General features: G+C 41.0%; 1 protein-coding gene and 1 long non-coding RNA gene across 7 annotated transcripts in view; one reads left to right on the top strand and one right to left on the bottom strand.

Moving 5' to 3' along the window:
- Positions 1-27171, top strand: part of DGKG (diacylglycerol kinase gamma) — a 203708-nt gene that overhangs the window by 167293 nt on the left and 9244 nt on the right. For 4 of the 6 annotated variants that reach the window (XM_054700424.1, XM_037525246.2, XM_054700423.1 and 1 more), the window contains 3 exons: positions 11909-12029; positions 14129-14189; positions 23605-26636. In XM_054700424.1, the coding sequence (XP_054556399.1) occupies positions 11909-12029; positions 14129-14189; positions 23605-23703 (281 nt within the window). In that variant the 3' untranslated portion in view covers positions 23704-26636. Of the gene's footprint in view, positions 1-11908; positions 12030-14128; positions 14190-23604; positions 26637-27171 lie in introns of those variants that run through there. The other 2 variants (XR_008553826.1, XM_037525245.2) reach the window with 2 other exon arrangements.
- The window catches only part of LOC129146727 (uncharacterized), a 38130-nt gene continuing 30922 nt past the window's right edge, over positions 19964-27171 (bottom strand). Inside the window, exons 3-4 of the long non-coding RNA XR_008553828.1 lie at positions 23620-23727; positions 19964-20405 (exon numbers count right to left, since the gene is read on the bottom strand). This is a non-coding gene — a long non-coding RNA (uncharacterized LOC129146727). The remainder of the gene's footprint in view (positions 20406-23619; positions 23728-27171) is intronic.

Here is a 27171-nt window from a genome sequence, read left to right as displayed (position 1 = left end):
TGAGAGTAAGTGTGCAGTTTGGATTAGAGGAGAGGGAAAGGAACTGGCAACAAGGAGACCAACTGGAGGCTAATGCCAAACTCAGGTTTCCACCTTTAAGGTCTTGAATTGGGGGTCAGTAGCACAAAAGGAACAATGGGCAAAAGCCGACAGAAAGTGGGTGACAGGCAAAGGCGTCACTGCCACATAGATGATTCCTCCCTCCCATAAACCATCCAATAGGACCTCAGCTGCTTCTAACCACAAACACAGCCTCCTCCTGCCTACCTCCACACCAAACACTCTCCATTACCAGCAGCTTCTGTTAGCAGTAAAAATGCCTTCAACAGGGACCTCTGTCTTTTCTACCTCCAACATGCTGCCAGCACCCATCTCTTCCCATTTTCAGGCTAATTTGTCCAACATTTATTAAGCACCTACTTGAATTCAGCACTAGATGCTAGAAATATTTTATATTCATCATCTCATTTTAATGCCCTACAGCACCCCTGAGAGACACTTTATAATTAGAAAAATGAGGCCCAAGAAGGTTAATTGACCTGTCCAAGGCCACACTAATTGGTAGATCTGGGCCTGGAGCCAAGTCCCCGAATTCCAAACATGGTATTCTTTCTATGTAAACCACAACCTCTCCCCCCAGCTCACCATGTCTTGCTGATCCTGACCCAACAACCAGAAAAAGTCCCTCCTGATCACAGCGCCTCTCTAGCTTTCCCTTGCTGGAGCAGGCAGGTGGTGTGGGCATCTACTGAGCTGTGATTAGTTGGATCCATGTCGTTTAATCTGAGCTTATCTGGGGAATCAGATAGGCCTTAGTTTGAATTCCAGCTTTACCAAATGCCAGCTTTGAGAAATTTAGACAAATTTCTCAACCCCTCTGTGTCTCAAAGTTTTGTTTTTTGTTTTTGTTTTTGAATAATAGCTTCTACCAGATAGTAGTTTCTAACAACTGCCATAAGGATTCAAAGCAGTAAGCTTTGTAAAGTTCTAGGGCTGCCGTAGTCTGTGCTCAGCACAGATTCCCTTCATGTCCTCACTGGAACACCCAGGTAAAGATGCCCTGAGGCTCTGCTGCATCCCAGGCCTTACCAGATATTCCCAGCTTTGGTTTCTCTTAGAGGCACAGTGATGTCAAACCCCCACTGCAGAGATTTCTAGAAGGTTCTTTTTTCCTGAGAAATTCCCCACCACCCAGCCTCTCCCCTTCTTAAGTATCTGACCTTTAAGTCAGAATTTTAGAAGCCTCCTTACTCCAATGTGCAGAGGCTTCTGCAGAGCACTGCCTAATCTGGAAAGAGGTGACCACACAGGATGGAGGCCCTGCTGTCCCCTCCCATCCCACCACACAAACAGGCTTTCAGGAACCACAACAATGGCTACTGTGAGCCAGCACTTGCTCACTCTCTTGTCTCAGCATAGGGTTGCACGGGACGAGCTGTCTTCAGCACAGCGTGCGAACAGCCAAGACTGCTGCCAACGTGCTTCTGACCTCGACAGGGAGCCACCTTTGTGGGAAATAATCAAACCCTAATGATAGAATGCTCCCATCCTCAATCAGGGACATCGAGCCCTGAAGAGTTGTGACCTGCCCAAGGTTACACCATGACACAGCCAGCACAGAGCTGAAATCTTGGGTCCTGCCTGCTGGGTCTGCGTACCTTCTCTCCCTCTGACCCCTGCTTCTTCTTCCAACCTATTTCCATGTGGATTATCTACAGTCAAAGACCACTGGAGTTCCTTTGGCCACCACTTTCATGCCCTGATGATGCTTTACAGACCCCCGGGAGTAGAAGAAACTTATGAACCAGTGTGACAAGGGCAAAGCACATAGGAAACCTCTCAGAGGGAGTACCAGTGAGGCCAGGGGTGTCAAAGCCATGCTGGAAAGATCTGCAGACCCTACTCTGCTCCCTCCTGGCTCAGCCCAGGAATAAGAGTGGGCATCCTGGGGGGGGGGGTGGAAAGAGAGAGAGAGAGAGAGAGAGAGAGAGAGAGAGAGAGAGAGAGAGACACGAATGCAGGAAAGAAAAGAAGCTAAAGTAATTCATTGCCCAAAAAATCCATGATCTTCTCCTTGTTTAAACTAAAAGTAGAAATAGGAAGACTTCATTTGCCTGGAAGGGCTGTCACCCCAAAATCTCAACACTATTTTTTTTTGTTTTTTAGTGTTAATTTCAGATATGTTATAAATGAAAATGATTGAATTTTAAAAATTAAAATAAAGAAAATGGTCAGATATGAATTTCTATATCCAAAACGTATTCCAAGGGCAGGAACAAGACAGGACAGTCAATTAAGAGAAATACTTCTCAAAACCTCATTCTGCCAGTGTTACACAATTGTCCTCTCTGCTTCTGCAGAGAATTGTAGAATTACAAATGTATGGTTCTCGAGGTTTCCCAGCTCCCAAAGAGCCACACAGGATGTGTCTTACCCAGGTCATGGAAGAGAACCTCTTTCTTTAGCTTTGGGTGATAAAACAGCCCTACCTGGAGAGTCCCGGATTCTGTTCTTGCTCTCATAAAACTATTTTCATAGCAGCAAGACTTTTATATAGGAGCGTATCAGATCAGACTTCTCAAAACCCCCCAGTGGTTTTCTATCTCTCTTAAAATTCAATCCAGACTCCTTGCAGGGCCTAAACTGTGGGACAATTTGGCCCACAGTTTTTCTTGCCTTCATAACTTGTGTCCCACCTTCTTCCTTGTGTCCACCACACTGACCTTCTCTCTTATTCAGTGGATCAGCTTGTTTCTATGTCAGAGCCCTTTACCTGCCGTTCTCCCTTCCACGGAAGTTCCCAGATCTCCCCAGGCCTGCTTCCTCAAGCTCAGGTCTCTGCTCCCAAGTTGCTGTATCAGGTTGGTCAACCCTGTCTGCCTCACATCCCTCCGTTTTAAGAAAATCCTGATAAAACACACATAACATAAAAATTCTCTTACCCACACTTAACTATACAGTTTGTTTAGTATTGTTAAGTATATGCACAGTGCTATGCAGTCAATCTCCAGAATTTTTTCATCTTGCAAAATTAAATCTCTGCACCCATCCAACAACTTCCCATCCCCCTCTCCTCAGTCCCTGGCAACCCTCATTCTGCTGTTTCTGAGAGTTTGGAGGCCAGGCCATGGGGTCTCTGGGCTTCATGGTATCCGTGCTTTTCTCTCCTCAGCCCCGCATCCCTTATCTCCTCTCCTCCATCATCCCCATTTTCTTTTTCTTTCTCCTCCTGCACTGCCTCCCCTGGGTCACATTAATAACCGTCTGCAGAAGACCATGCACTTGCCATATGGATAAATATAATTTCTCGAGGACCTCTCTTCCTAAGGAAACATAAAATCGTAGTAGCAAGACCCCCACCATCGAGTTATTATAGCTACATTTTCCACATAAAAGACAGACTCAGAGAAGTTAAGTGACTTCTCCCAAGGTGATAGAACGAGTGAGTGCCAGGCACTAGGATTCAGACGCAAGTCTGTGCTCCATGCTTCTCAGCTTGTCTCTGGAGCACATTCTTATGTTGGTTGGGTTTTTGGGGTACCCCGGGTGAGCCCTCTGCCTGTCTCCTTGCACCTGCGTTAGGATCTCTAGAGAAACCGTCAGTCACAGATTATTCTTCAGGTTAGTTGTGGTTGAGGTGCCTGAGAACCTAGTGCTCTAAGAGGCCAGGTGGGAACATGGGGGTGGGGGTGAGGTGGGGATCCTGTTTGGCCAGTTACATCCTTCCTTACTCAACCTTTTGTGTCCTAAGGCCCCTCCCTTGCTGAAGCTGAGGAAACAAGTCTTTTGGGGTACTCTCCCTCTCCTCACCACCAGCTTATTTTCAGACTGCTGTGCTTTTAAACTGCCTTTGAAGCTCTTTGGTGGGAAACAGCCTTTCATCTACACAGACCAGACCCAGTGGGAAGCTTAGACGGCTGATCAGTGCCCGGCTTTGTTGGGCTCTGGGTACCTGGGCAGCCAAGGGCACGAGGCCCATCTCCATGGAAATGTGGAGGCAGGAGAGGAGCCCAAAGTGACGCCCACCACAGCCTTGGCAGGCTGAGCCCGAGACAGGCCTGCCAGCTCCCACTGACCTGTCTAGACTGTGGGGACTGAACCTGGCCCCACCACAGGGCAGAGCTGGGCTTGTAGCCTCTCTTTCCGAGAAGAGTGAGAAGGTACCACTACTTCATGTTAGCTTCTCAGTAGCACAGTGATAGGGGACATTTCTAATTGCTGTTGACAGAGCAGCTTCACACTCTTTATCTCTGCAGTCCTCAAAATAACCCAGGAGATAAGTTTCATTGTTATATTCATGGTTGATATTATATATCAGCCCCTGTTTGGGGCTGAAATGTGGCCTCCAGACATTGCATACATTGGCCTCTTAACCCCCAGGCCCTCAGAATGTGACTGTATTTGAAGATATGGCCTTTAAAGAGATGATTAAGTTAAAAGGAGGCAGTGGCGTCCTAACTGGTGTCCTTATAAAAAGAGGACATTTGGACACACAGAAAGTGGCACCAGGGATGTGTGTGCACAAGGAAGAGGCCATGTAAACAAGCACCAAGAGTGCAGCCATCAGCAAGCCAAGGAGTGAGGCCTAACAGAACATCAACTCTACCTGCACCTTGATCTTGGACTTTCAGCCTTCAGACCTGTGAGAAAATAAACTTCTGTTGGTTAAGCCACCCAGTCTATTGTTATGGCAGGTCTAGCAAATGGACACAAAGACACATAACCTGCTTTATATGGACACGACAGTTAAGCTGTTAGTCCCAACTCAAGAACTGTTGCTAAGTTCCTTAGCTTTTTCTTTTACCTCTCTGTGTACATATTTGTCTGTCAGAAGACATTTATTAAGTAGGACACATTGTTTTTTGCATTTCTAATTAATCAGACACATACCCCTGCCAATAAGAGCTTCAGGTCAGCATTAGCTAACCAGTGTTACCCACTGAACATATAAGATTTCAGCCCAAAGCAATGTTACCTGACATCTCAGTCCCCCTGTGCTGCTGTAACCCAGTAAGGGAACAGAGCCGATGGGTTTTATTTTATGACACAGCTGCCCTGGAGTTTGGTGGAAGGGTTCACAAACTCTGTGGGTGCCATCACATCGTCAGGTTTCAGCACCTCCATGAGGGTTCCGCAACTCCCTGGACTAGCCCGTTGCAAACCTCAGTGCTGATGGAAGAGGGCATGGGGTAGGATTGGGATTGACAGGAACAAGGCATCCCGTTAGGCTGAGGGTCTCCCTACACTGCCCCAGGGCACCACAAGCAAGGAGCCCAAATCATAACACCCAAATATCCTGAGTTTCCCTTGCATCTTAAATGACTGAATTTTCATCTCAGCAGCCAAGATGAGAATGAACATAAAATATGCATAAGGGAGAGAGGCAAAACCAACCTGGGGCATCGTTATCTGTTATAAGCAGGTCAAATGGGTTAATACATACATGGAAATCTATGACCCAGTTCAATCTTGGAAAATAATTGTTATTATTATTGTTATTCTTATTAATCATGATCTTTTCTCTCTTTTGGGCTAAACCTGTCAAGGTCTTTAGCACTAAAGTATGAATCTTATTAAGTTTATTCAACAAACATTTATTGGAAGCCTTCTATATGCCAAGGGCTAGTTGCTGGGGATACAAAGATAAACAAAACAACACATTCCTGCCTTCAACTCTCAATGGAGTTGCAGAAATGAAGCGAAAAGAAACACTTGTCTTTAGGTGAAATCCTCTATCTGAGCATAGGAGAAGGAAGAAGCACAGTGTGTGGTACTCTGGAGGGCAAACGGGAGTTCTTCAGACACAGAGCTTCCTGTGCAGGAACAGGGCGAGTGAAGGATCTTGCATACCTGGCTAAGAGTCTTTTGTGTCTTGGGCTTCCAGAGTCACCAAACAGCCTGAAGAGGTTAAATGTGCCACTTAAATATGAGTGCCTGTCAGCCTTTACCTGTCAGTATTGTGTTCCAATTCCTCCTCTGATAACAGGACTAAAAAACAAAAAAAAGGCAAAACAGGGCTGTTGAGGTAAAGGAAGTAGGGAAAGGAGCAGAATCGGGACAAGATGAAAGGAAGAAAAGACAAGATTGAGCAGGATGTCCCCTTAATCTCAAGCTCACTTGGATTTGCAGTCCGTGTGGAGGTGTGAAACTACGAAGAACATTGAACATTTTTTTTTAATGTTTTAACTCAAATATTATGGTTTAGGAACTTCCAGGCACAGCTCTAAGGTAAGTAGACAGATGATTGGAGTTGTAAGGGTTAATGTTGCAGAAAAGAAAAGTGAAATGTATTTGAGGGGTCTCTCTTTGCCAGGCACTTTCACATACAACTCTGCAATTTAAATCTCATTACTACTCTTTGAGGTCAGTTTATTATTTCAAATTTCCAATTTTCAAGAGAAGAAGCTCTAGATTAAAGTAGTCAGGAAGTAGTTTGTTTATAGTCTCCTGCACTCCAACTCCTGCATATGTTTGGGGCAGTTTTATTGGCTAAGGCTCAAGTCTCAAACTTTTGCATGCCTCAGAATCTTCCAGAGGACTTGTTGGAACACAGACCTCAAGGTACAACCCCTTGAGTTTCCAATTCAGTAGATCTGGGGAGGAGCCTGAGGATTTGCATTTCTAACACGTTCTCAGGTGATACTGGTACTGCTCCAAGACCACACTTTGAGAGCCACTGGCCTCGGGGGATGGTTTACCCAAAAACCTAGCCCAGTGTTTCCCAAATCATGCTCCATCATAAAATCACCTAGAATTAAAAACAAACACTAATGCCTGCACCCAAACCCACACATTCTGATTTAAATGATACAGATGCAACCTGGACATCATTATTTTTAAGAACTGTTCAAGTAATTCTAACATGCAGCAGTTTAAGAAACTACTGACCTAAACTCACTTCATCATTCTAAGTTCCCCATCAACCATCCTCCACTTTAGCCACCCACCTCTGGGACCACAGGCAAAACATATCACCTACAAAGTTGTTCTTAGCACTTCTTTGTAACCCTCTTCCTCCCACTGGTTCAGAACACCTGTTCCTAGAACTCATCAAATCTCTTACTTGGTTTGTCCCTTTCATCTAGTCCTTCATCTCTTGCCCTATTCAGCCTAGACCCTGTGTTACAGTAACCCTCTCTGCCCATAGCCAATACACCAACCCCCTTGTTCTTTCTTTGACCATATCTCCTGGGAAAGTTTGAGGAGGTGTGTCTAAATCAAATTGCAGGCATGAGAGTCCCGGGAGACTTCTCAAAGGTGCTGATATTTGAGCTGAATGTTGATGGATCAAAGTGGAAGAGGACATTTCAAGCAGGGTTATGGCATATCTAGAGGCACAAAGGAAGGAAAAAGTAGGATTTAGTGGGAACTGCATACTATTTGAAGGTTTGGAGCAGGCTCCTAGCTGTACAGTGTCTGGAAATAAAACCGCCGAGGCAGCCCTCTGCCAGAAGGGGCTGGGCCTTGAACATCAAGCCAAGGAGTTTCTATCATCTTTACAGCTATGAAGAACAGTTAATTTTTTTTTTCAATTAAAGCCTTAATACATACTTATAGAAAATAAAAAACACCTAGAAATAATAAAGCAGGAAAAAAAATCACCTTTCATCTACCCAGAACTCACCACATACAAGAATTTGTCCTTTAAAAAAAAAAAAAAAATTGTCCTGGGCCTCCCCAGTGGCGCAGCGGTTGAGCGCTGCCCGCGAAGCTGCCTGCGGCCTCTGCGGCGCCGGTTCGATCCCCGGCTGCTCCCCGGCCACCTGAGGAGGGTCCCACATGGTGCGCAGACCTCTCCTGCCGCCCGCTGCTCCCCTCAGCAGTGTACTTCGGTCCTTCTGCCTGCTCTGCTCCCCGCTCTGGCTCTGGTGAATTCTCTCACCCTCCCGTGCTTCTGACTGTACCCAGTGCATGTATAAACAAAAAAAAAAAAAATAAATAAATAAATAAATAAAACATGCCTCTATAAAAAAAAAAAAGCTAAAAAAAAAAATTGTCCTTTTCTCCTATACATATTCTTACATATTTGAAAGCATACCATATAAGTATGTTTATATCCTGCCTTCACATTTAACATTATAGCATATACATATTTAGCATCTTTGAAATTTTGCAAATATTTTAATGGTAGTATAAAATCCTATAATTGGCTATCATATAATTTATTTAAGTATTCTCATTCAGTGGAAATGGGGAGAGGGTATATTTCGCTTTTATAAAAGATGCCACAATGCTCACATTTATATGATCTTAGGTTCTGTTAATGATTTTTTTGATCAATAACAAGAATGAATTTAATGAATCAATAGTATGAAAATTTTAGATTCTGATTGCCAAATGTCTTTCTGAAAAAAACTTTCTGCCAATTTACACTTTTCATTTATGTATGAAAGAATATAACTTTTGTCTTTTCTTCCCAGCACTTAATTGGTGCCACTGAAGCTTTGGTTTGGGGATGACATAAGCAGATTTGCTCTTATAAAATCACAGACAAGAGGCTGAACCCAGTGGACCAGATCAGAAATGTTATGATTGTCCTTGCTGTTCCTCCTTTGCTTCCTATTCTCCTTTTTCAATTTTCCCATTCTTTTTTTTCTTGGAGAACATGTATTAAGTGTTCTCTGTACTCAAAGCACTGCGTAAGTTTTGTAACCAATAGCAGTGCTGAAATGCCTAGCTTTCCACTTGCAACAAGCTTGTGCCCAACCAGGGGCCCCTTTTTGTAATTCTGGCTTTTAAAAAAAGTCTCTGGACAGTAATTCTCCATAAGGATAAATATTTTTTTCTTTTTCCAGTGAAATTGCCAAGTGGATTTATTGTTAAATTAATTTCTTTATGCATCCTGTAACTGTTCACCACTACAAATGATCATCCCTGTCCTTGGAAGGTCCTACATCCTTCTTAATCCAGCAAATTACCTTGAGATTCATCCTTCGAGTCCTTCCTAAAATATCTGTCCTTCCATAAACTTCCTAGTCAGAATCAGTTACTCAGTCTTTCTTGTTCATATCGTCCAATGAAAGCATTTTCTACAACTAATTTTGTTTCTTCCTGTTGGTCTAAAGTTCTTCAAAAATAGAACATTTTGTAGTCCCAGTTCTTAGCATAGTTTCTGGCATTTGGTTGCTACTCAGTTGAATGAATGAATGAATAAATACGTGAATTTCTGTTTTTCTAAGACACATAAACATTACATCTTAAACACTAGTGAGTTGAGGTGCATAAAGACAATATGGAAATGACTGTAATTGCCAAAACCACACTCTGAATCATTGGTACCTAATGTAAAATAGACACCTGGTATACCAGATGTCCTGATCCTGGATTCTAAGTTCTGGATGTTAGTTGTTCTGTGTGTCTGGACATTGACTTTCACTTTCTTATACTTCATTGTAACTCTAGATTTAATGTGTGCCTGTGTTTCTCTGTGATAGATAAAGTAAAGAGACTTAATTGATGTCAGAACTCCCAAAAAGCATAAAACTACTATGGACTGTTTATAGGTATCAGACAAAAGGAGGTGTCATGGTTCAGTAAGTGTGGGAAACAAAGTTAATGAGATTTCTTTATTTCAGGACTTCCTGGCAGGCATTTTAAGTTGAAAGAAATACCAGTTAGGCAATGGTAGAGAAAAAGAAGAGCAATCAAGTCTTCTCTCAGTAATAGACAGGAGTCCTCCTAGCCTCTTTATGCCAGGGAACATGCAGAAGAAAGTTAGTGGCAAAATCACAACAACAACAACAAAAATACCAAGACCCTAGCCCCTTCCCCTATATTTATCTCCTCAGTCCCACATTTGTGTGAGTCCCTGCCCCCCACCCACCCACCATCCTGATGAGATCAGCCTTCATTACTTCTCTCCTAGAGCCAGGAAGCAAGGTAATGTGTGGGAAGTGATAGCTGCAAGGTAATGTGTGGGAAGTGATAACAACTCTAGAGTTAAAGCCATTCAACAGGAAAATTTGTTAAAAGACCAAGACATTGTAAAAGCTGAAACACTTGAGTCTATTAAGTCCCCTGCTTCTTAGAACATTTTGTTACCAGGGAATGTTTGAGGAGGGAAAACATTGAACTATCACAGTACTGTCAGATACCAAAGCCTGGTACAAAGAGCAACATTTTGCAAGACATCTGTCTCTCTGCCCCTAGAGAAACTTCTCAAAAGTTCTACTTCCCATTTCTCTTCCTTTCCCTACCCCAATATACCTCCTCCACCACCTTGCCCCAAGATACACTCTATACATTTCTCTTCTCCCTCTCCTTCATCTTCTCTACCGCCTCCTCCTCTTCTTCTCCCTACTCTTTCATAATCACAATTGATTTCACAGACACTCTTAAAATGGTACACTAAGCTAAGATTATCCAATGGTTATTCAATATTCTTTGATAAGAAAGGAACTAATTAAGTGACTAGAGATTTAGACATTTGTTGTTTATTGGAACCAAACTCTTTAAGAGAGCCTGGAGCATTCTCCTAAGTAAACATTGCTGTTTCATGGTATCTTATTCCAAATCAAAATGAGATAGAGTTTAAGGAGACAGTATTTTTTCATAGATACGGAAACAAGGAGGACCAGAGAAGGAGAATGGATGTAGGGGGTGGGGAAAACTGTATGGAAAGGCTAAGGCAATGTGTGAATCTGTTGGCAACTGATGTTTACTGGCAATCAGCAGAGGGTTACTCTGTGACAATGTTGATACATTTGTGGTCAGCCCAATGGTCTGTTTAGCTGTCTTCATTAGAAATATATCCATCAAAGAATGTTTTTTAAACAAAAGTTAGTTTTCTAAACAAAAAAAAGCAAAGACAAACCCAAATAGATCTTTGGCAATCTTAACAAACACTGTTCTACTATACCAGGAGGCACCTTAGAAGACAGAAGTCATCTGTTAAATAAACATTAACATAGACACAATTTTCTAGTTTGTGGATATTAATAGGGTATTAGTTATTAGTCACAACCTCTGAAAAAAGTGCTTTTGTCTTGATAGGCAAAGGAAGGGAAGCTTTTTAAGAATTTGCCCTTTTACTTTGTTACTTTTTTAAATAATAAAAGTTCTGTGGCAAAAATAAGGCCCAATATCCAACCCTAATCCTGCCATTACTTTCCCAAGAAAGTAGGCAGGCATAAGCTAAACCTCAGGAACTTGGGGCAGGGTAGTGAGGGGGGTGGCTTTTTCAGGTGCTGAATCAAAAGCAATTGCCACTGTGGGAGGCCATCAATCCTATGTGACTCTAAGCCTGAGACTCATATTTTCTGTCCTCTTTCCTACTGTGGACCCAGAATAATCTGGTGTAGGTGAAATATTCTTTTCCTTGGCTCAGATTAGGCACCTGGTGTCCTGAAAGAGGTCACTGATTTCCCCAAGGATGTCCAAGAAGGTTGGCTCACCACTGGCTTACCACAGGCCAAATTTGAGGTTAATTAACCATCAGTCATCATCAGTGGAGTCAAGATGTTATTCAGACATTCAGAGAAGTGAGATTTGATCCAGCTATGGATAATGACCTTCATCAGCATTCCTTCCTATCCTAATCCCAGACCAGTGTGCCTTTAGCAGCACTGGGGGGAGAGAGGGAGGAGAGAGGGTTGAGAATTATCTCCAAAAGAGCTGGTTCATCATTTGTATTTCTCTGTGTTTGAAGAGATTTCTTAATATGCCAAACCATCCTTTTAATGCACAGTAATATTCTGAATCAAAACCTTTTTTCACTAAAACTGGGTTTCTGACCATGAATGATCTTTGTGGAAATTCCGCATTCAGAGTGAGTATGAAAATGCTGTTTGGTGAAAATGAAAAGATGTGGACCTTTGTGTTGGCTATCTGGGGGCCAGATTTTCTGGCCAGAGTCAGCCTGAGGAACAAAGGAATGTGTAAGCACTGCTTTGCTTGTCTCACTCTGCAGACCTCAGTGACCAGCTTCTTGAAGTGGTGGGGCTAGAAGGAGCCATGGAGATGGGACAGATCTATACTGGTCTGAAGAGTGCGGGCAGGAGGCTCGCCCAGTGCTCCTCTGTCACCGTCAGGTATGCTTCCTCCTTACCCAGCAGCTTCCTCGTCTCCCATCTCCCATAACATCCTTATAGACAACAGCAAGGAAGCCATCATTGAAGTTCTGTGAAGGAAAAGTGGGGGACAGAAGATTGATAACATTTACAATGAATGCTTCCCAAACTTAAATAACACAACCACCCAATCTATCAACTAGTGGTTCCACCGCAACCACTTTGCTGTTCTCTTAGAATGAATTGGTGAAATTCTCTACACAGGAGTATGAGATTATGAAGTCCAGAGAACCAGAGGTCCAACCTCCTGAATTTTTACATCTTTAAAAATTAAGATGTTGGCTCTATGTCAGAGGGTATGCTCTGACAAAAACCAGGTTCTCGGCTATGCTTTTTCTTGGATTGACCTTCAAAATACTATTTCCTGCAAGGCTTATAGAGCTAAACAATCAACATTAGCAAATCTGGCAAAATTAACTAAAAGGATGAAAATTCTTTGGGGCTGGATCCCACAGGTTGGCCAATGCAGGTTCCCAACGGGGAGGAGTCTAATGGAGGGAAACACTGATTTCAGTTGCCTCTATTTAATCAATGAAATTAGGTACAGATTCTTCTCCAAGTAATTGTTCCAGAAGTTTTTCCCCTTTATTTTTCCATTACATTTCTATAGATCAGTCTATTGGTTTGCCTTCAGATGTCCTAGAGAATCACAGAATATACATTTACCAAAATTATTTGACTATAGAACCCTTTGACCACAGAACTTGTTGGGCAAGTGTTCCAGAACACATTTGGGGAAACTCTGACTTTGGTGCTACCCTATATCTCATAGAAAGGTCTCCAGAGCTGGTTCCCTGCTATCTCTTAGTTAAAGGTCTAGCCCACTAACCCCTTTTCTTCATTCCCTGTCTTTGTAATCTCTTTGTCATCTTTCCTATCATTCCCCCAAAGGTTTGCTCCCCTTTCTCACTGAGTAGTACTAGGACCCCTGTTTTCCAAATTAATCTAGACAGGTTAATGAACTGTTCATTCTCTGTCCATTCTCCATTACTTCAACACTAAGTAGGTCCAGCCCATTAGTATTCCAGAGGACCAAAAAAAAAAAAAAAACCACCATCCTTTTGGACACTTCCCAGATACGCTCTTCAGTCCCAAAAACCAAAATGCCTCTCTTCTTATTATTTGTTTTATTATTAGCTTTACTGTTTTTCATTATTAAATATCCTCGGGGTCAGTCAGGGAATCATCGACATCATAACACAGCCTACCTCCCTCGTTCTGTATTTTTGAAAACAGGGCAGATGCCAAATCCAGGTAAGGGTTTCCTGGTCAGTGGGTGGCAACTGCTCCCTGCTCGCCCAGACCAGAGGCCTCTGAAGGGACCTGCCTTTTCTCCCAAAGGCAATGTGATGTGAATTCACACGTCTTCCACAAAAGGAAATCAGAAGGCTCGCTCTCTCCTTTTAAGAATCCCTATACCAGAAAAACTTTATCCCAAGCCCCCAAACAACATTTCTGTCCTCTCCTCGCTTCTTCTACTCCTGGAGACAATATTCCCAATGACCCATTCTCTCAGTTTAGCCAGGCCCACAGAGTGTGCTGTTGTTCTGGAGGGATGGTTAAGATCTGGGACAAGGCAAGACACACTCAGACCTGAGCAGTATCTTGTACAGGCTGGAGACGTTACCTCATGGATGTGATGCAACCTCTCACTCAACATAGAAACCAGGCCTTTCCCATTTCATAACCCTTCCCATTTTGTGGAGTTTTGGCACGATCTGCAGGCCCTCCGGCTGACTGTTTAACTGTGATCTGCTTGGCTGTGGTGCTGCCATATTTGGTTGGCCCCTGCTCCACAGACTTCTGTGGATTTGCTGCTCACCCAGGGCAATATTTCTCAAAGCAGGGCCTGAGGACCAGAGCAACAGAATTAGACCCCTGACCCTCACCCCTGCTGGGTCAGTACACCTGAATTGAACTCAAAACACTTATTTTTAACAAGCCCAGGGAAAGTCTTAGAGAATGACTCCTAGGTGGACCGATAGGATTTTCCCACCTCTGTTTCCCTGATTCTCCAACTCCAAGAAGCTCACTGTGTTCTCTTGGTTCTTGTGTACCAGGACGAACAAGCTGCTACCCATGCAAGTGGATGGAGAGCCGTGGATGCAGCCACCTTGCACGGTGAGTTTTGCCAGTCTTTGAGATGAGGCTGAGAATCTTTATTTGGGTCCCCTCTGGGCATTCACAATACAAAATTGTTGCATCTCAGAGGCTTTGGGAGATCCTCTAATACAACGTCCCTTCCACATTACCCATCCATTTCTTACCTGCCAAGGCTTTATCAAATACCTGTTAAGGGCCAGGTACTGTGAGGCACCAACTCTAAAACTGAATGAGACACAAAGCTGTCTTCAAAGAGCCTGAACTTCCTGTTGGTGAATTCTGAGACTTCATCTACAGTGTCTTGAGAGCCTCAGCTTGACTCATTCTATTGGCAGGGAACTTAACACCCCAAAAGGCAGGCTATTCTTCCCATATGCAAGTCTGATTGTTAGAACATGCTTCTTTCTGGGAAAGCTGAATCTGCACATGTACCCTAGACCTGCCACCCAGTTGCAGTGACCGCTGCGATCTTTGGAAAGAATTCCCACAGTCACAGACCTGCTCACCGTAGGTGCACCACTGCCCTGAGGATGCAACTAAAAACTCCACCGAAAGGGTAACTTCCCACCAGTGATCTATTTTGTTTATGGGTGTTATCACCCAGCAACTGATGCTGTGCCTGGTTTGTGATAGTTGCACTATAACACTTATTGAATGAATGAAAGACTGAATGAGTGAACAAACTAAAATACAGGTAGCTCCCCATTCCCCGATTTTCCATAACTGTGTTAACTCTCCGTTAAGCACTTTTGCAGGAAACGTGTCCTTCCTTCCTCAGTTCATTCTCAGTTACAACCCCAGCTAGAAACTATGCAAAGAAAAACCACTATCCTCATGTTCACATCAGGGTGGTCACTGGTATATTACATTTTATAATTAGATAAAACCATTACTGTGTTTCTGTTTACATTTTTAATTATATTTATTATATATTTTCAATACTATCATGAAGCGCAATCTCTAAAGACAAATTTGTGTTTCTAAGCTTCCTTACTCTGGTGGAGTATTCCCATACCTGCTATTTTGAGCTTTTCAGAAATAACATCAGGCTTTCTTCTACTATAGTAAAAGAGTTTTTATGAGATTTCTACTGAGTCTGAATTGTAGATGTATTTCTAGAACTCTTTGTTCCATGTTACTTCTACAAATCACAAAACTGCTCCCTAGAGCCAGCGACTCCAGAGATGGAATCTTTTATAAAGGTTACCAACATAGAAATTATTTTCTGCAAAATCTTACCTTAATCTTCCAGTTTCTAGAAAGATTAAGAAAAAAATGATGGGGCCTCCCCTGGTGGCACAGCGGTTGAGCGCTGGGCTGCGAGGCTGCCCGCAGCCTCTGCAGCGCCGGTTCATTCCCCGGCTGCCGGCGAGGGTCCCACAAAAAAAAAAAAAAACCATACTACAACAAAAACTATTAATAGTTTACTTCCTTGTTCAATTTAGAGAGGATAAAAGAAATTTCTACTATTTATAATTTTGATGGAGCTGAATTGAGGGGAAAGTCTATCCAAGTTCCTCCTGTCTCCTAAGAAAATTAAAGGGCTAGAGGAAATCATGCCTTCATCCACTTGATTCAGTGAGAACTGGATTGCCAGTCCTCCAAAGCGAAACACTGGGTACAATGGGTTTTGAAATAGCCAAATACTCATAATATTAATTTATTTAAAATTTGTAAGCCTTAGCACTGTAACACGAGATAAAAAACAAATAACAAGCGAAATTTTTTTAAAGTTTTGAAACAGGATGAAAGAGGTTAAAATCAAGTATATCAGAAATGACCAAAAAAAAGTAAATGTGTTTCTGTCTCATGTTGGTTTAAAAATTAAAGTTCAGTGATATGCTTCTTATAATGGATATGCCTAAAACAAAAGAACACATATCTTTTTATTTTATTCTTTATCAAGCATAGAGATGTTAAAAGTAAGAAATTATATTATTGATTATATTAATTTTAAGGAAATGCACCTTCCAATATTCCAAAAGCATAAAGGAGGATTAAGGTCACTACTTATTTGTTAGAACACTCAGTTATGAGATGTAATAGTCACAAAATTTTAGATCTCTAATAACAGAATCAAAAATACATATTGCAAAAAACAGCAGCAAGATATGATCTGAGAAAATAGTAGTTATAGAAGGAAGCCTACAGAAAGACAGGTATTGAGGGGCTTAAGCTTATTTGTTTCTGCATTTGAGGTCAAGTAGAAAAAAAATAAATGTTAGTAAACACAGATGAAATAACTATATAAAACGTATAAACAAATTAAATTTCTCATTTTTTCAAGGATCTATAATTTACCAAAATAGATCATAAATTAGTTCACAAAGAAAAAATATATTAAAAATCCAGAAGTAGAAATTATAAAGGATCTTTTATTTGACCACAAAGCAATAAAACTAGAAATTACTAATAAATTAAATGAGTAAGCAAACAAAATCCAATCACTCAGAGATTATAAAAGTTCTCCTTAAAGATAGTAGGTTCAAGAGGAGCTCAAAACCAGTATTATTTACTATTTAAAAAATAAAATTAGAAGGTTCTCTTTCAGAACTTAGAAAATGTAGTCTATAGTGTAATTGGAAACAAATTCAAGGTATCATCTATAGCCATCATTTAAAAAGGAAAAGCAAGTGTAATGAATGGTACCAAAATTAAAAGAACAAGGATAAAACAAACTTAAGATAATAAGGAAGAAAATATTAAAGATAAAAGTAGAAATTAATTAGAAAATAAGGAAATCTAGAACCAGCTCTTTAAATATGTCAAATATGTGAAAATCTAAATTTAAAAAAGAAACTGAAATCATAGATATTAAAATATATAATAAGTATAATTTTAAAAATAAATATAAATGTGGTAATGGCTTTATCTAATTTTAAAACTGTATATATTATGGCATGTTTACAATGATCCTAATAAATTTGAGCCTTGTAAGTAAATGAATGAATGTCCTAAGTAACCATTAATGAAGTAGAAAATGCTTTCAAATAATTGCATACAAATTTTTCTTAAAACAGATAATCCTATTGGTGAGTATTTTGTGCTATTAGGAAATAAAGATTTATGTAAACTTTTCTATTGTATAAACTAAGATAGAAAGCTACCCAATTAATTTTATGAAATTAGACAAACACAAAAACCTAACAAAAATTGTACTTAAAAATAGGAAACTACACATAAATCTCAAACAAACATCATACAAAAATTCTAGTTAAAATATTGGTAGATAGAATTGAGCAATATAGTAAAAGAATTTTTACTCCTCAAGAAAAGGAATGCAAGAAAATCTTCTAACATAAGTTTAATAGAAAAATTACATGATAAATTGAACAGATGACCCTAAAATATTCTATTATATTCCACATTTCTGGTTATTAAAGGTAAAAATTCTTAGAAAAACTAAGATCAAGAAAGGTAGTCTCTCCAAATAGTTAAAAATACCTGAAAACAATAATTTTTGACTTAATAATAAAACATTAGCAGAATTTTCATTTAAATCACGGACAAGACGTATATGATAATATTGTTTGGAAATTCTAACCAGTGCAGTATATGAAGCAGAAAAGAAATATCACTAATTGAAAAAGACTCAAACTTATTATTTGCAAATGAGATAATGTACGTATAGAAAGCTGATAGAATCAACTGAAAACCTCATAGTATTAGTTAGCTCAATGAAGCCCTATGAAGAGATAAGCAAAACTGAGTAAATTCTGTATACACCTCAGTCATTCAGAAGAATATAATGGAAAAAAGTTACACTATCATAATAACAACAACAAAAAAGTAAAACATAAAAATGTGAAAAAATGGATGACAAGAAGACTTAGCCAATATGAAAACATTTTTGAATATAGAAACAATTTAGAAACCATGTTTCTAAATAGGAATCTCAAACAAAATCCCAATACAATTGTTGTTTCTACTTGACAAACAGTAGTTAAGGCATTTTATAACAAAACAGGAAGGAAGGACTTACTAGGAGATATTCAATAGTTATACAGCAACAATAATTCCACAATTGGATAGATAAATCAATAGTACAGAAAAAAGCCCTAAGAAAATTTAACACACATAAAAACTAATGAAGGAAAAGAAAAAGAACATAAACTACTTGGAAAGAAATTGACTGTTTAACATAAGGTATCCAAGAAATGTCCCGTTTATGAAAATGTCATTATATCAATATATCAGCTTCTGACTTCACTCCCATCCCATTAAGGTATTAAGTGTTATATCAGGATAGGGGGGCAGTAGGAGGGCAGGTGACTATAATCACACTGTGAGCATAAACTTTCTAAGAAAAAAGTGACATGTTTATTAACATTTTAAATTCTACAAGTAAAAATTCAATGTAGGTATTTAAAAGACTAAGGACAAAATGTTTGCAATAGTCATCTTAAAAAACAGGTTAATCCCCATGATGTATAAAGAGCTCCTAGAAACTGGCAGGAGAAAATATCAACATAATAATGAACAGAATTCACAGAAGGGATGCCATGAGCTACAAAAAAATATTTATTATAACAAGTCTTAAAAGAGGGAGAAGGGAGGAAGAATTTCAAAGGAAAGTAGAAAGCCATGCCATGTGTCACTTATCAAATCAACACAATTTGTTTTTCTTTTAAAGATAATATTTCTTGCTGACAAGGGTGTGGTGAGGCTAGCTCAGTCAGTGAAACAGGAATATAATTGGTACAGTTTTTCTAGAAGCATTTGGAGCAGTGTATCATGAGGAACTTTACAAATATTGGTGGTGCAAGGGGTTAAGATGCAGCACTATGAAGCTATCTGCAGCCACTGCAACATGAGTTCAATCCCTGCCAGGGAGCAACCCACATGGCACAGCAGACCCCTCCTGACTTGCACGCTGCTCCCCTCAGCAGTCTATTTCAGTCAATCTGCCTTTTCTGTTCTCCACTGTGTCTCTGGTGATCTCTCACCTCCTACACCTCTGGCCTGTACCTCAATTCTTGTATGCATAAATAAATTTTTTTAAAAAAAGATAATATTTCTTGCTGACAAGGGTGTGGTGAAGCTAGCTCAGTCAGTGAAGCAGGAGTATAATTGGTACAATTATTCTAGAAGCATTTGGAGCAGTGTATCATTAGGACCTTTACAAATATTAATATACATTGATCCAGTTCATTTGCCTTCACCCTTAAAATTGCTCATATTCTTCAAAGAACTTATTCTAAGAAAAGTAAAGTTTATCAGAAATATAAAAAGAGGACTCCCTGGTGGCGCAGCAGTTGAGCGCTGGGTTGTGAAGCTGCCCGGAAGCCTCTGCAGCGCCGGTTCGATCCCCGGCTGCTCCCCAGCCACCGGAGGAGGGTCCCACATGGCGCGCAGACCTCTCCTGCTGCCCGCTGCTCCCCTCAGCAGTGTACTTCAGTCCTTCTGCCTGCTCTGCTCCCCACTCTGGCTCTGGTGAATTCTCTCACCCTCCCGCGCTTCCGACTGTACCCAGTGCTTGTATAAATAAATAAATGAATAAATGAATAAATTAAATAAATAAATAACTTATATATATATATATATATATATATATAAAGAAATGGACATGTAAGAATGCCAATATCTATATCATTCAAAATAGCAAAAAAATGGAAAGAAAGAAAATTACCTAAAAGTTCAACATTTAGGGAATGGATTAAATCATCTTTATGACATTCATCAGATTTAGAATAATTTTAAGCCATTGAAAATCATATTTAATAAATATTTAGTGATATTGGAAATGCATGCAAAATAAAGTTAAAACAGAGTAAGTAACTGATTTTAATTTTATTAAAAACATGTAGGCATAGAAACAAACTGGAAAAAAAAAATTCCCAAAGTTAACAGCTGCTGTCTGCCCCAAACACAGCCATCTCTTCCACAACATGCCTTCTCTCCTCTTGGTTGTGCTAATCAGTTGGTCCATCTATAGCATGAACTCTGAATGGGCACTGTGCTGGCCCAGGGAAGAAGATGAAGTCCTTTTCAACATGGGGCTCATACGCTTAGGAAAGAAAGAAGGGCTAGTACAATGACCAAACAATCATCAGATAATGCAAAATCACGTGCAAAGATAAATACTGTGAGAATTCCCAGTCTATGCCTCTCCCATGAATTCAGGAAGAAACACAATGCCTATAGGAATATAACACAAAATGGTGTTTCATGGATTATTGGTTTGCTTCTCTGGTGACCACAAAACAAAAAGATTTCCACTTCTCAATCTCCAGCCTGGAAAAAAAAAAATCAGAATCATTTTCAGCTCCCATTAACCAAGTTATGCTTATTCCCCATCATATATCTTGATTCCAGCCTTTTCTTTCCATATTCTGGGCCTTATAAATTTAAACCTGGCTTGCAGTACTACCTTCTTAGCCAGACTCTCCCCTACTCCAATTCTCCCTAAAACAGCTGTTGAATTATTTCCCTCAAATTCTTTTTCCAGTATGTTATTCTCCAACTGAAAAAGTTAGCATGTTCCCTACTATTTCCCCAATAAAACCCCTTTTATTTTTTAAATGAATTTTATTTTTATATTCCCCATACAATTGCAACCCCCTTATTTTGACCCCAATCCCTCCCCTCCCCACCCCCCCACCTCCCATAGAGTGTCTCTGGTTCATAGTTTTTTGTTGATTTTGATTTTCACTTTCTTATAGTTATTCATTTACCTGGTCCCTTATTTAAGTTTTCTAGATTCCTGCTATGAGTGAGACCATCCGGTATTTTTCTTTTTCTTTCTGGCTTATTTCGCTGAGCATGATCCCTTCCAGCACCATCCATGTTGCTGCAAATTGCATGTGTTTATCTTTTTTGAATGCTGAGTAATATTCCATGGTGTATATGTACCACATCTTCTTGATCCAGTCATCTATTTTTGGCATTTGGGTTGTTTCCAAAGCTTAGCTATTGTAAACAGTGCTGCTATAAACATAGGGGTGCAGGTGCTCTTTGGAATTGATGTTTCTGTGTCCTTTGGGTAAATACCTAGGAGTGGAATTGCTGGATCATATGGAAGCTCTATGTTTAGTAGGTCCAGAAATCTCCACACAGCTCTCCATAGTGGTTGGACCAATTTGCACTCCCACCAACAGTGCAGGAGAGTTCCTTTCTTCCACATCCTCACCAACATTTGTTGTTAGTTAGTTTTTTTAATATGTGCCATTCTCACTGGTGTAAGATGGTATCTCATTGTAGTTTTGATTTGCATTTCCCTGATTACAAGTGATGTTGAACATTTTTTCATATGCCTGTTGGCCATTTGCGTTTCCTCTTCAGAGAAGTTTCTTTTTAGCTCTTCTGCCCATTTTTTGACTGGATTATTTTCTTTGTTGTTATTAAGTCTCATCAGCTCTTTGCAGATTTTTGTGATCAGTCCTTTATCATTAGTGTTGTGTGCAAAAATGTTCTCCCAGTCGGTGGGGTTTCTCTTTGTTTTTGTTATTGTCTCTTTTGCTGTGCAGAAGCGCTTTAATTTGATGTAGTCCCAGCTGTTTATCTTTGCCTTCACTATCACTGCTTTGGGTGATGTGTCTGTAAAGATGTCTTTGATGTGAATATCACGTAGTGTTTCGCCTATATTTCCTTCTATGTATTTTATGGTTTCTGGTCTTATGTCTAGTTCTTTAATCCATTTTGAGTTGATTTTTGTATATGGTGTGAGGTAGTGGTCAAGCTTCATTCTTTTGCATGTAGCAACCCAGTTTTCCCAGCACCATTTATTGAACAAACTTTCTTTGCTCCAATGCATATTCTTTGCTCCTTTGTCAAAGATGAGTTGACCATAAATCTGTGGCTAAAACCCCTTTTAAACCCCTGTACCAGTCACTCATCTGTATCCCTGACCTCACTTCTCATCCTTTACCTCAAATGTGAGGTTTATATTTGGCCCCTCTGCCCATAGCCTTTTTTTGTCTTTTCTTTTCACCAACACATTTCCCTCCCTTCCTTTCAAAAATTAAAATTCTTCTTAAATGCTACATTTAGACTCTTTGCATTCCTTACCTAGCTCTTACACTACTTGACTTATCCCACATTAATTTAATAAACTTGTTCACACTTTCCATTTTACAGTCTACACTGACAGTCTATCATTTGATCTTCACAACAACTTGGTGAGAAAAATAGGGTGAATGTTATTATCTTCATTTGACAGTTGAGCAAGCCCTAGTTTTGAAAATTAAATGATTTATCCAGAGGCTCACAGCAAAACAGAGTTCCAGTACTGAGATATATATATATAGGTCTTTGGAGACCCAAATGCAGGTCTTAGATTCTTGTTCCCACATCATCTTCCTATTGTGAACATGTCATATTTGATAAGTGTTATTGATGGACTAATAATGCAGTCAGTGCAGATTATGTAAGCATCAATGTCACCAGGTCACATTCGAATAGGGATCAAGCATTTTGATGCCATCCTCTAGGATTAGATTGGGAAGAAGGCAAAGTAAGTACTCACCAGTCTTCCACTTCCAAGATATTGACTTAAAGTTTGCATGAGAAAGGCCTCCTTGGTGGCGCAGCAGGTTGAGCGCAGTGCTGTGAAGCTGACCACAGCCTGTGCAGCGCAGGTTTGATTCCCAGCCGGCCAGGGAGATACCCACATGGCATGGCAGACCTCTCCTGTCTTGCCCACTGTTCCCCTCAGCAGTGTTTTCAGTCATCTGCCTGTTCTGCTCCCCACTCTGTCTCTGGTGAATTCTCTCACCTCCCGCACCTCAGGCCTATACCCCAGTTCTTGTATAAATAAATAAATCTAAAAAAAAAAGTTTGCATGAGAAAATATTCATAAAAACTAAAATTAAAAAAAACTATATATGCTTTTAAAAGAAAGTTGGGTCTTCCCTGGCAGACTAAAAAAATACCTATGTATTCATTGGGAAATTCTCCACCTGGTGTTGCTTGGGTCAGAGGTCAGACTGAACTCAACCTTGAGTTACTGATTGACATCTCCGCCTTGCCTGCCCAGAAATGGCCAGAAGCAGTGGGAGTTGAAGAATCAGCCTGTAGCTGTCTGCCTCTCTCTGTGTGGCCTTCAGCCAAGCTAAGACTCAACAGAGCCTTGGGCTTCTATCCCTTTATCCATCCTGCAGAGGGGTTGACTGAGATGGTCCCCAAGGTCTCATCTGGCTGTGACATTCTGAAAGTCTATGAATAGCAAGGACACAAGACAGGTGCAAGTTGATCACCACGTAGGAAGCTTACACCTGTCTCTCCCCAGTGTTTCCGCCCCTCACTTCCAGTTGCCAAACTCTAGGCCCAGTCAGGGTCCAGTTGCCAATTTTGAAGCTGTTCAAGGACAGTCGTCCTTCTGCATGGGGCTCCTTCTAACCCAAAGCTGGGCCTGCCTGCTCTCTCTGCGACTCACTATACCATAGACTACTGGGATGTGCATGCTACTAATTCATCTCTGCCTCTTTGCTTTTAGATTAAAATTACTCACAAGAACCAAGCACCCATGATGATGGGGCCTCCCCAGAAGAGCAGCTTCTTTTCTCTGAGAAGGAAGAGCCGTTCAAAAGACTAAGCAATGTATAAAATGCCAGTTACTCTAAGAGAAAAAACAAGAAACTGTAAAACACACACACACATGCACACACACACAAGCACACAAACACACACACTCTTCTCTAACCAGTGGAAGCAAAGCCACCCTTCAGGAAGAAACCTTCACCTTGCCATTCATTTTATTTCTACAGTGGAAACACCCCCAACAGAACCAGGGCCCACCAGAGTATGGTTGGCACATGCAGCAACCTCCACCACCCCAGAAGGCCTTGAGTGGGACTTTCTGAGACTGAAAGAGAAAATCTTTCTTTCCACCAGTCCTGCAAGTTTCTTCATGGACACTCTCAAGGAGCAGGCTGCAGGTTTCCTGCCTACGGTGAGATCGGATGTGGCCAAGGGAAAAGGCTCCCGTTCCAGAGAGCTTGCACAAAGGTCTCTCTGTACAGAGATAAAATGCCTCCGACACTCAGAGAACAGCCCTTGCAGGGCTCAGCAAGCGCCTATGGTTCCTAGGTTGCCCTTCGAGCTACAGCTTCTCCCTGAACTTGCTGAGGAGGCAGAAAGGCTGTGGAAAGCTGTGTTTCCATTCCTGGTTCTCTGCGCTGTCAGTGGGCACTTGTTATTTTCCCAAAGCCTTCTCCTGGTGGCTGTGTGTTTGTTTAGAAACGGCTCCAAGAGCCCCCAGAGCTGCCTGCAAGGCACACCTTAGATGTGGTATTTATTTTCTTAGTTCTGTGAACACCTGGGAGGGAAGGCAGAGAAACTGGGATTTATTTTTCAAATTGGTGTCATAATATTGTGTAAAAAGGAAAGAAAAAAAAAAAAACCACCCCCAGCTTCTTTCTTTTTCAAGCCAAAGCGTGTTTCCTGTTTGAGTTCCAAGCCCTGGTGACAGACTATTCCTGAAGGCAGAAAAGATGGGAGGGAAGGGCCTCTGGCTGAGGAGACCAGGAGACAAACGATCAGGCAATTCCCTCCTGCCTCTCTGCACCGACTACTCCCAGAATATGATGTGAAGACCCTTCTGATGGTCTGATATATGTGTACATATCTGTAGCATATATATTTATATAGATATAAATATTTATTTACTGATGGACTTTTCCTGATTGAAAAAAAAATATGTAGTATAGGAACAAAACAGAAGAACGTTCTTATCCCCCGCCCCCCCAATCCCTCCATTTCATTGTCAAGACACATTTCCCCATGGTGATCATGAGATTTAAGGGAAGTGAAAGTAACTCTTGTCATAAAAAGACTAAGAATTCCTATTCTGGAGCTTCAACACAAGCATGAAAGATGTGCTGGCCAGAAATTACTCTCCCTCTCGTCAGATAAGGAAACTGAGTCCTGGAAAAGTTAAGAGACTTTGTATCTTGGCTCATGGTTTGGAATAGGTGCCACTGAGATGATAATGAACAGAGGCAAGAATCCACACATCTTGGTATAGATGGTCATTTCTGGTCACCGAGAAATGATTGTGTTTGGATGCAGATTGCCAGGCAAGAATGAATATGCAGCACACATGTGGCTGAGAGAGACTCCCACAAGAGAATGAGGGCCTCCTCGTGCTTCCCAGAGGGTCTCTCTGGCCTGAGAAGTTGGTCAATGTTGAAGGCACTAGACAGATCATCAGATTAAATACTCCACCTGTCACCTCATCATGGTCACCATAGTCTCTTATTCTGGAAACACTCCTGGCTGTAGGGATGACCTCAGTGGGGAGTCACAAGGAGGACTCAGGCACTTTCTGCAAGGTACTGCCACTCAGTACCTGGAGGGGCCTCGGACAGAATTCAATGGGCATTACTCAGCTGGCGCCAGCATGGCCCTCTTAACCCTAGGGCAAGTGTGTGGAGTTTCGTTGGTAAAGGAAACATTTGCCTCAGCACCTTTACTTCCTCAGGCTTCTATTCCCCTCTGAGATTTCTCAAGAGGAAACCTGGGCCTGTTCAACATTGCTCCACTGAGCTGTCTCTAATCTCCTTGGACTAGCTCAGGAGCTTTGGACAAATTAAGATTGTGTGTAAAATTGATCCCAACTCTGAAGGAAGCAATCATCTAGGACCATCTAGGATGGAGAGCTAGGACCATCCAGCTCGACCTAACAGCAAAGAATACTGGGCCAGGGATAAACCAGGCCACCTGAAGAACATCCTTACTGATGCACTCCTCGGTGATGGCACCGACAAGCTCCAGAATGACAACAGGTACTCCTTCGGAAGCCACTTGATTCTGAAACTAAGGCAGGTTAGGGCAACCGATTCTAGTTTTTGCATGTATTTCAGCCTTGACCCTCCAAGATTGAGGCTGTTGAGACCTGGCACTTATCAACATGTGAAAATGATTCTCAGAGATTCACAATTCTCTGCCCTTGCAGTGTTGCTTGAGATACTCTCCCCAAGTCCTCCTTAGAGTCACAGGGTATAACAAACTTCGATGAAATTGCACTTCTGACTTTGTAACTCAGTAAGTCTAGTATTGTTTAATCTGACCTTGTAATTCATTCCTTAACTACTATGACTGTGGGTTCTTACTGTCTATTACCTCATCATAGTGCAGAGCACCTCATTACAGTGACCTCTGAGGCTGGTAGAGAAGGTATTATTATCTCAGTCCTCATAATGAAGAAAATGAGGCTTAATGAGGTTTAGTGACTTTTCCACGTCACACAGTTAGGCAGTCAGAAGAGAATCCCATCCCCTATTCCTCATCTTATTCTGACCCTAACCATGCTACAGACTTGTTCTCACCCTCCCCCCTACTTCTATCCCACTAGCAATAAAAAGAATGGAACAGGAAATCTTCAATATACTGTTTTGTTCCTGGACTAATAGGCTGGGAGTTGCATCTCATTATGGCTTGGTCTTTGTGGGTTTCCTCCAGTGAGTTGAGAATGGAGATAGACTAAGCAGGATGATTATATTTCAGGTCAGAGACCAGCTCCTCTCAAGAGAGTTCTTTCCACAGATGGAAAAGATATGTTAAAATTGCCAAATAAATTAGGAAATACTTGGCAGAACCTGGAAGAACCTCCAGACTGGCGTTACATAACATGCATATATATTATACATATGCACATTATATAAGGTGACATAGTACTTAATGTGCTGTATATATTATGTAAATTACATATTTGTGAGTAATCATGATAAATATAGAGACTCACTAATCACTTTTTTACACATACTCAGTGACAGATTAGGAAGTTACTTTGCCAGGGAGTCTTAAAACTTACTCTCTCCTGCTGCTTTGGTTCTAACTCCTGCCAAAAATAATTGCATCAACTTTTCCCATCTTTAGCCCCCTCTCCTCTTGGCCAAAATCCTCAGTTACCTCCTGTCCCAGTTAGGCTCTACCTTCCTTGTAACACTACCACAATTTGGATCCATGGAAATAGAATCAGAGAGATGGGAAGGCTCTGTACTCAAGATTCCCTATGTCACAGGTCTACACCTCAACACTCACAGACAAGTGGGTACCTAAA

The sequence above is a fragment of the Talpa occidentalis genome, unplaced genomic scaffold, assembly GCF_014898055.3.
Source record: "Talpa occidentalis isolate TD23 unplaced genomic scaffold, MPIMG_talOcc4v2.1 talOcc4.4, whole genome shotgun sequence".
Taxonomy (NCBI): Eukaryota; Metazoa; Chordata; class Mammalia; order Eulipotyphla; family Talpidae; genus Talpa; species Talpa occidentalis.
This window is presented reverse-complemented; position numbering and strand designations above follow the sequence as displayed.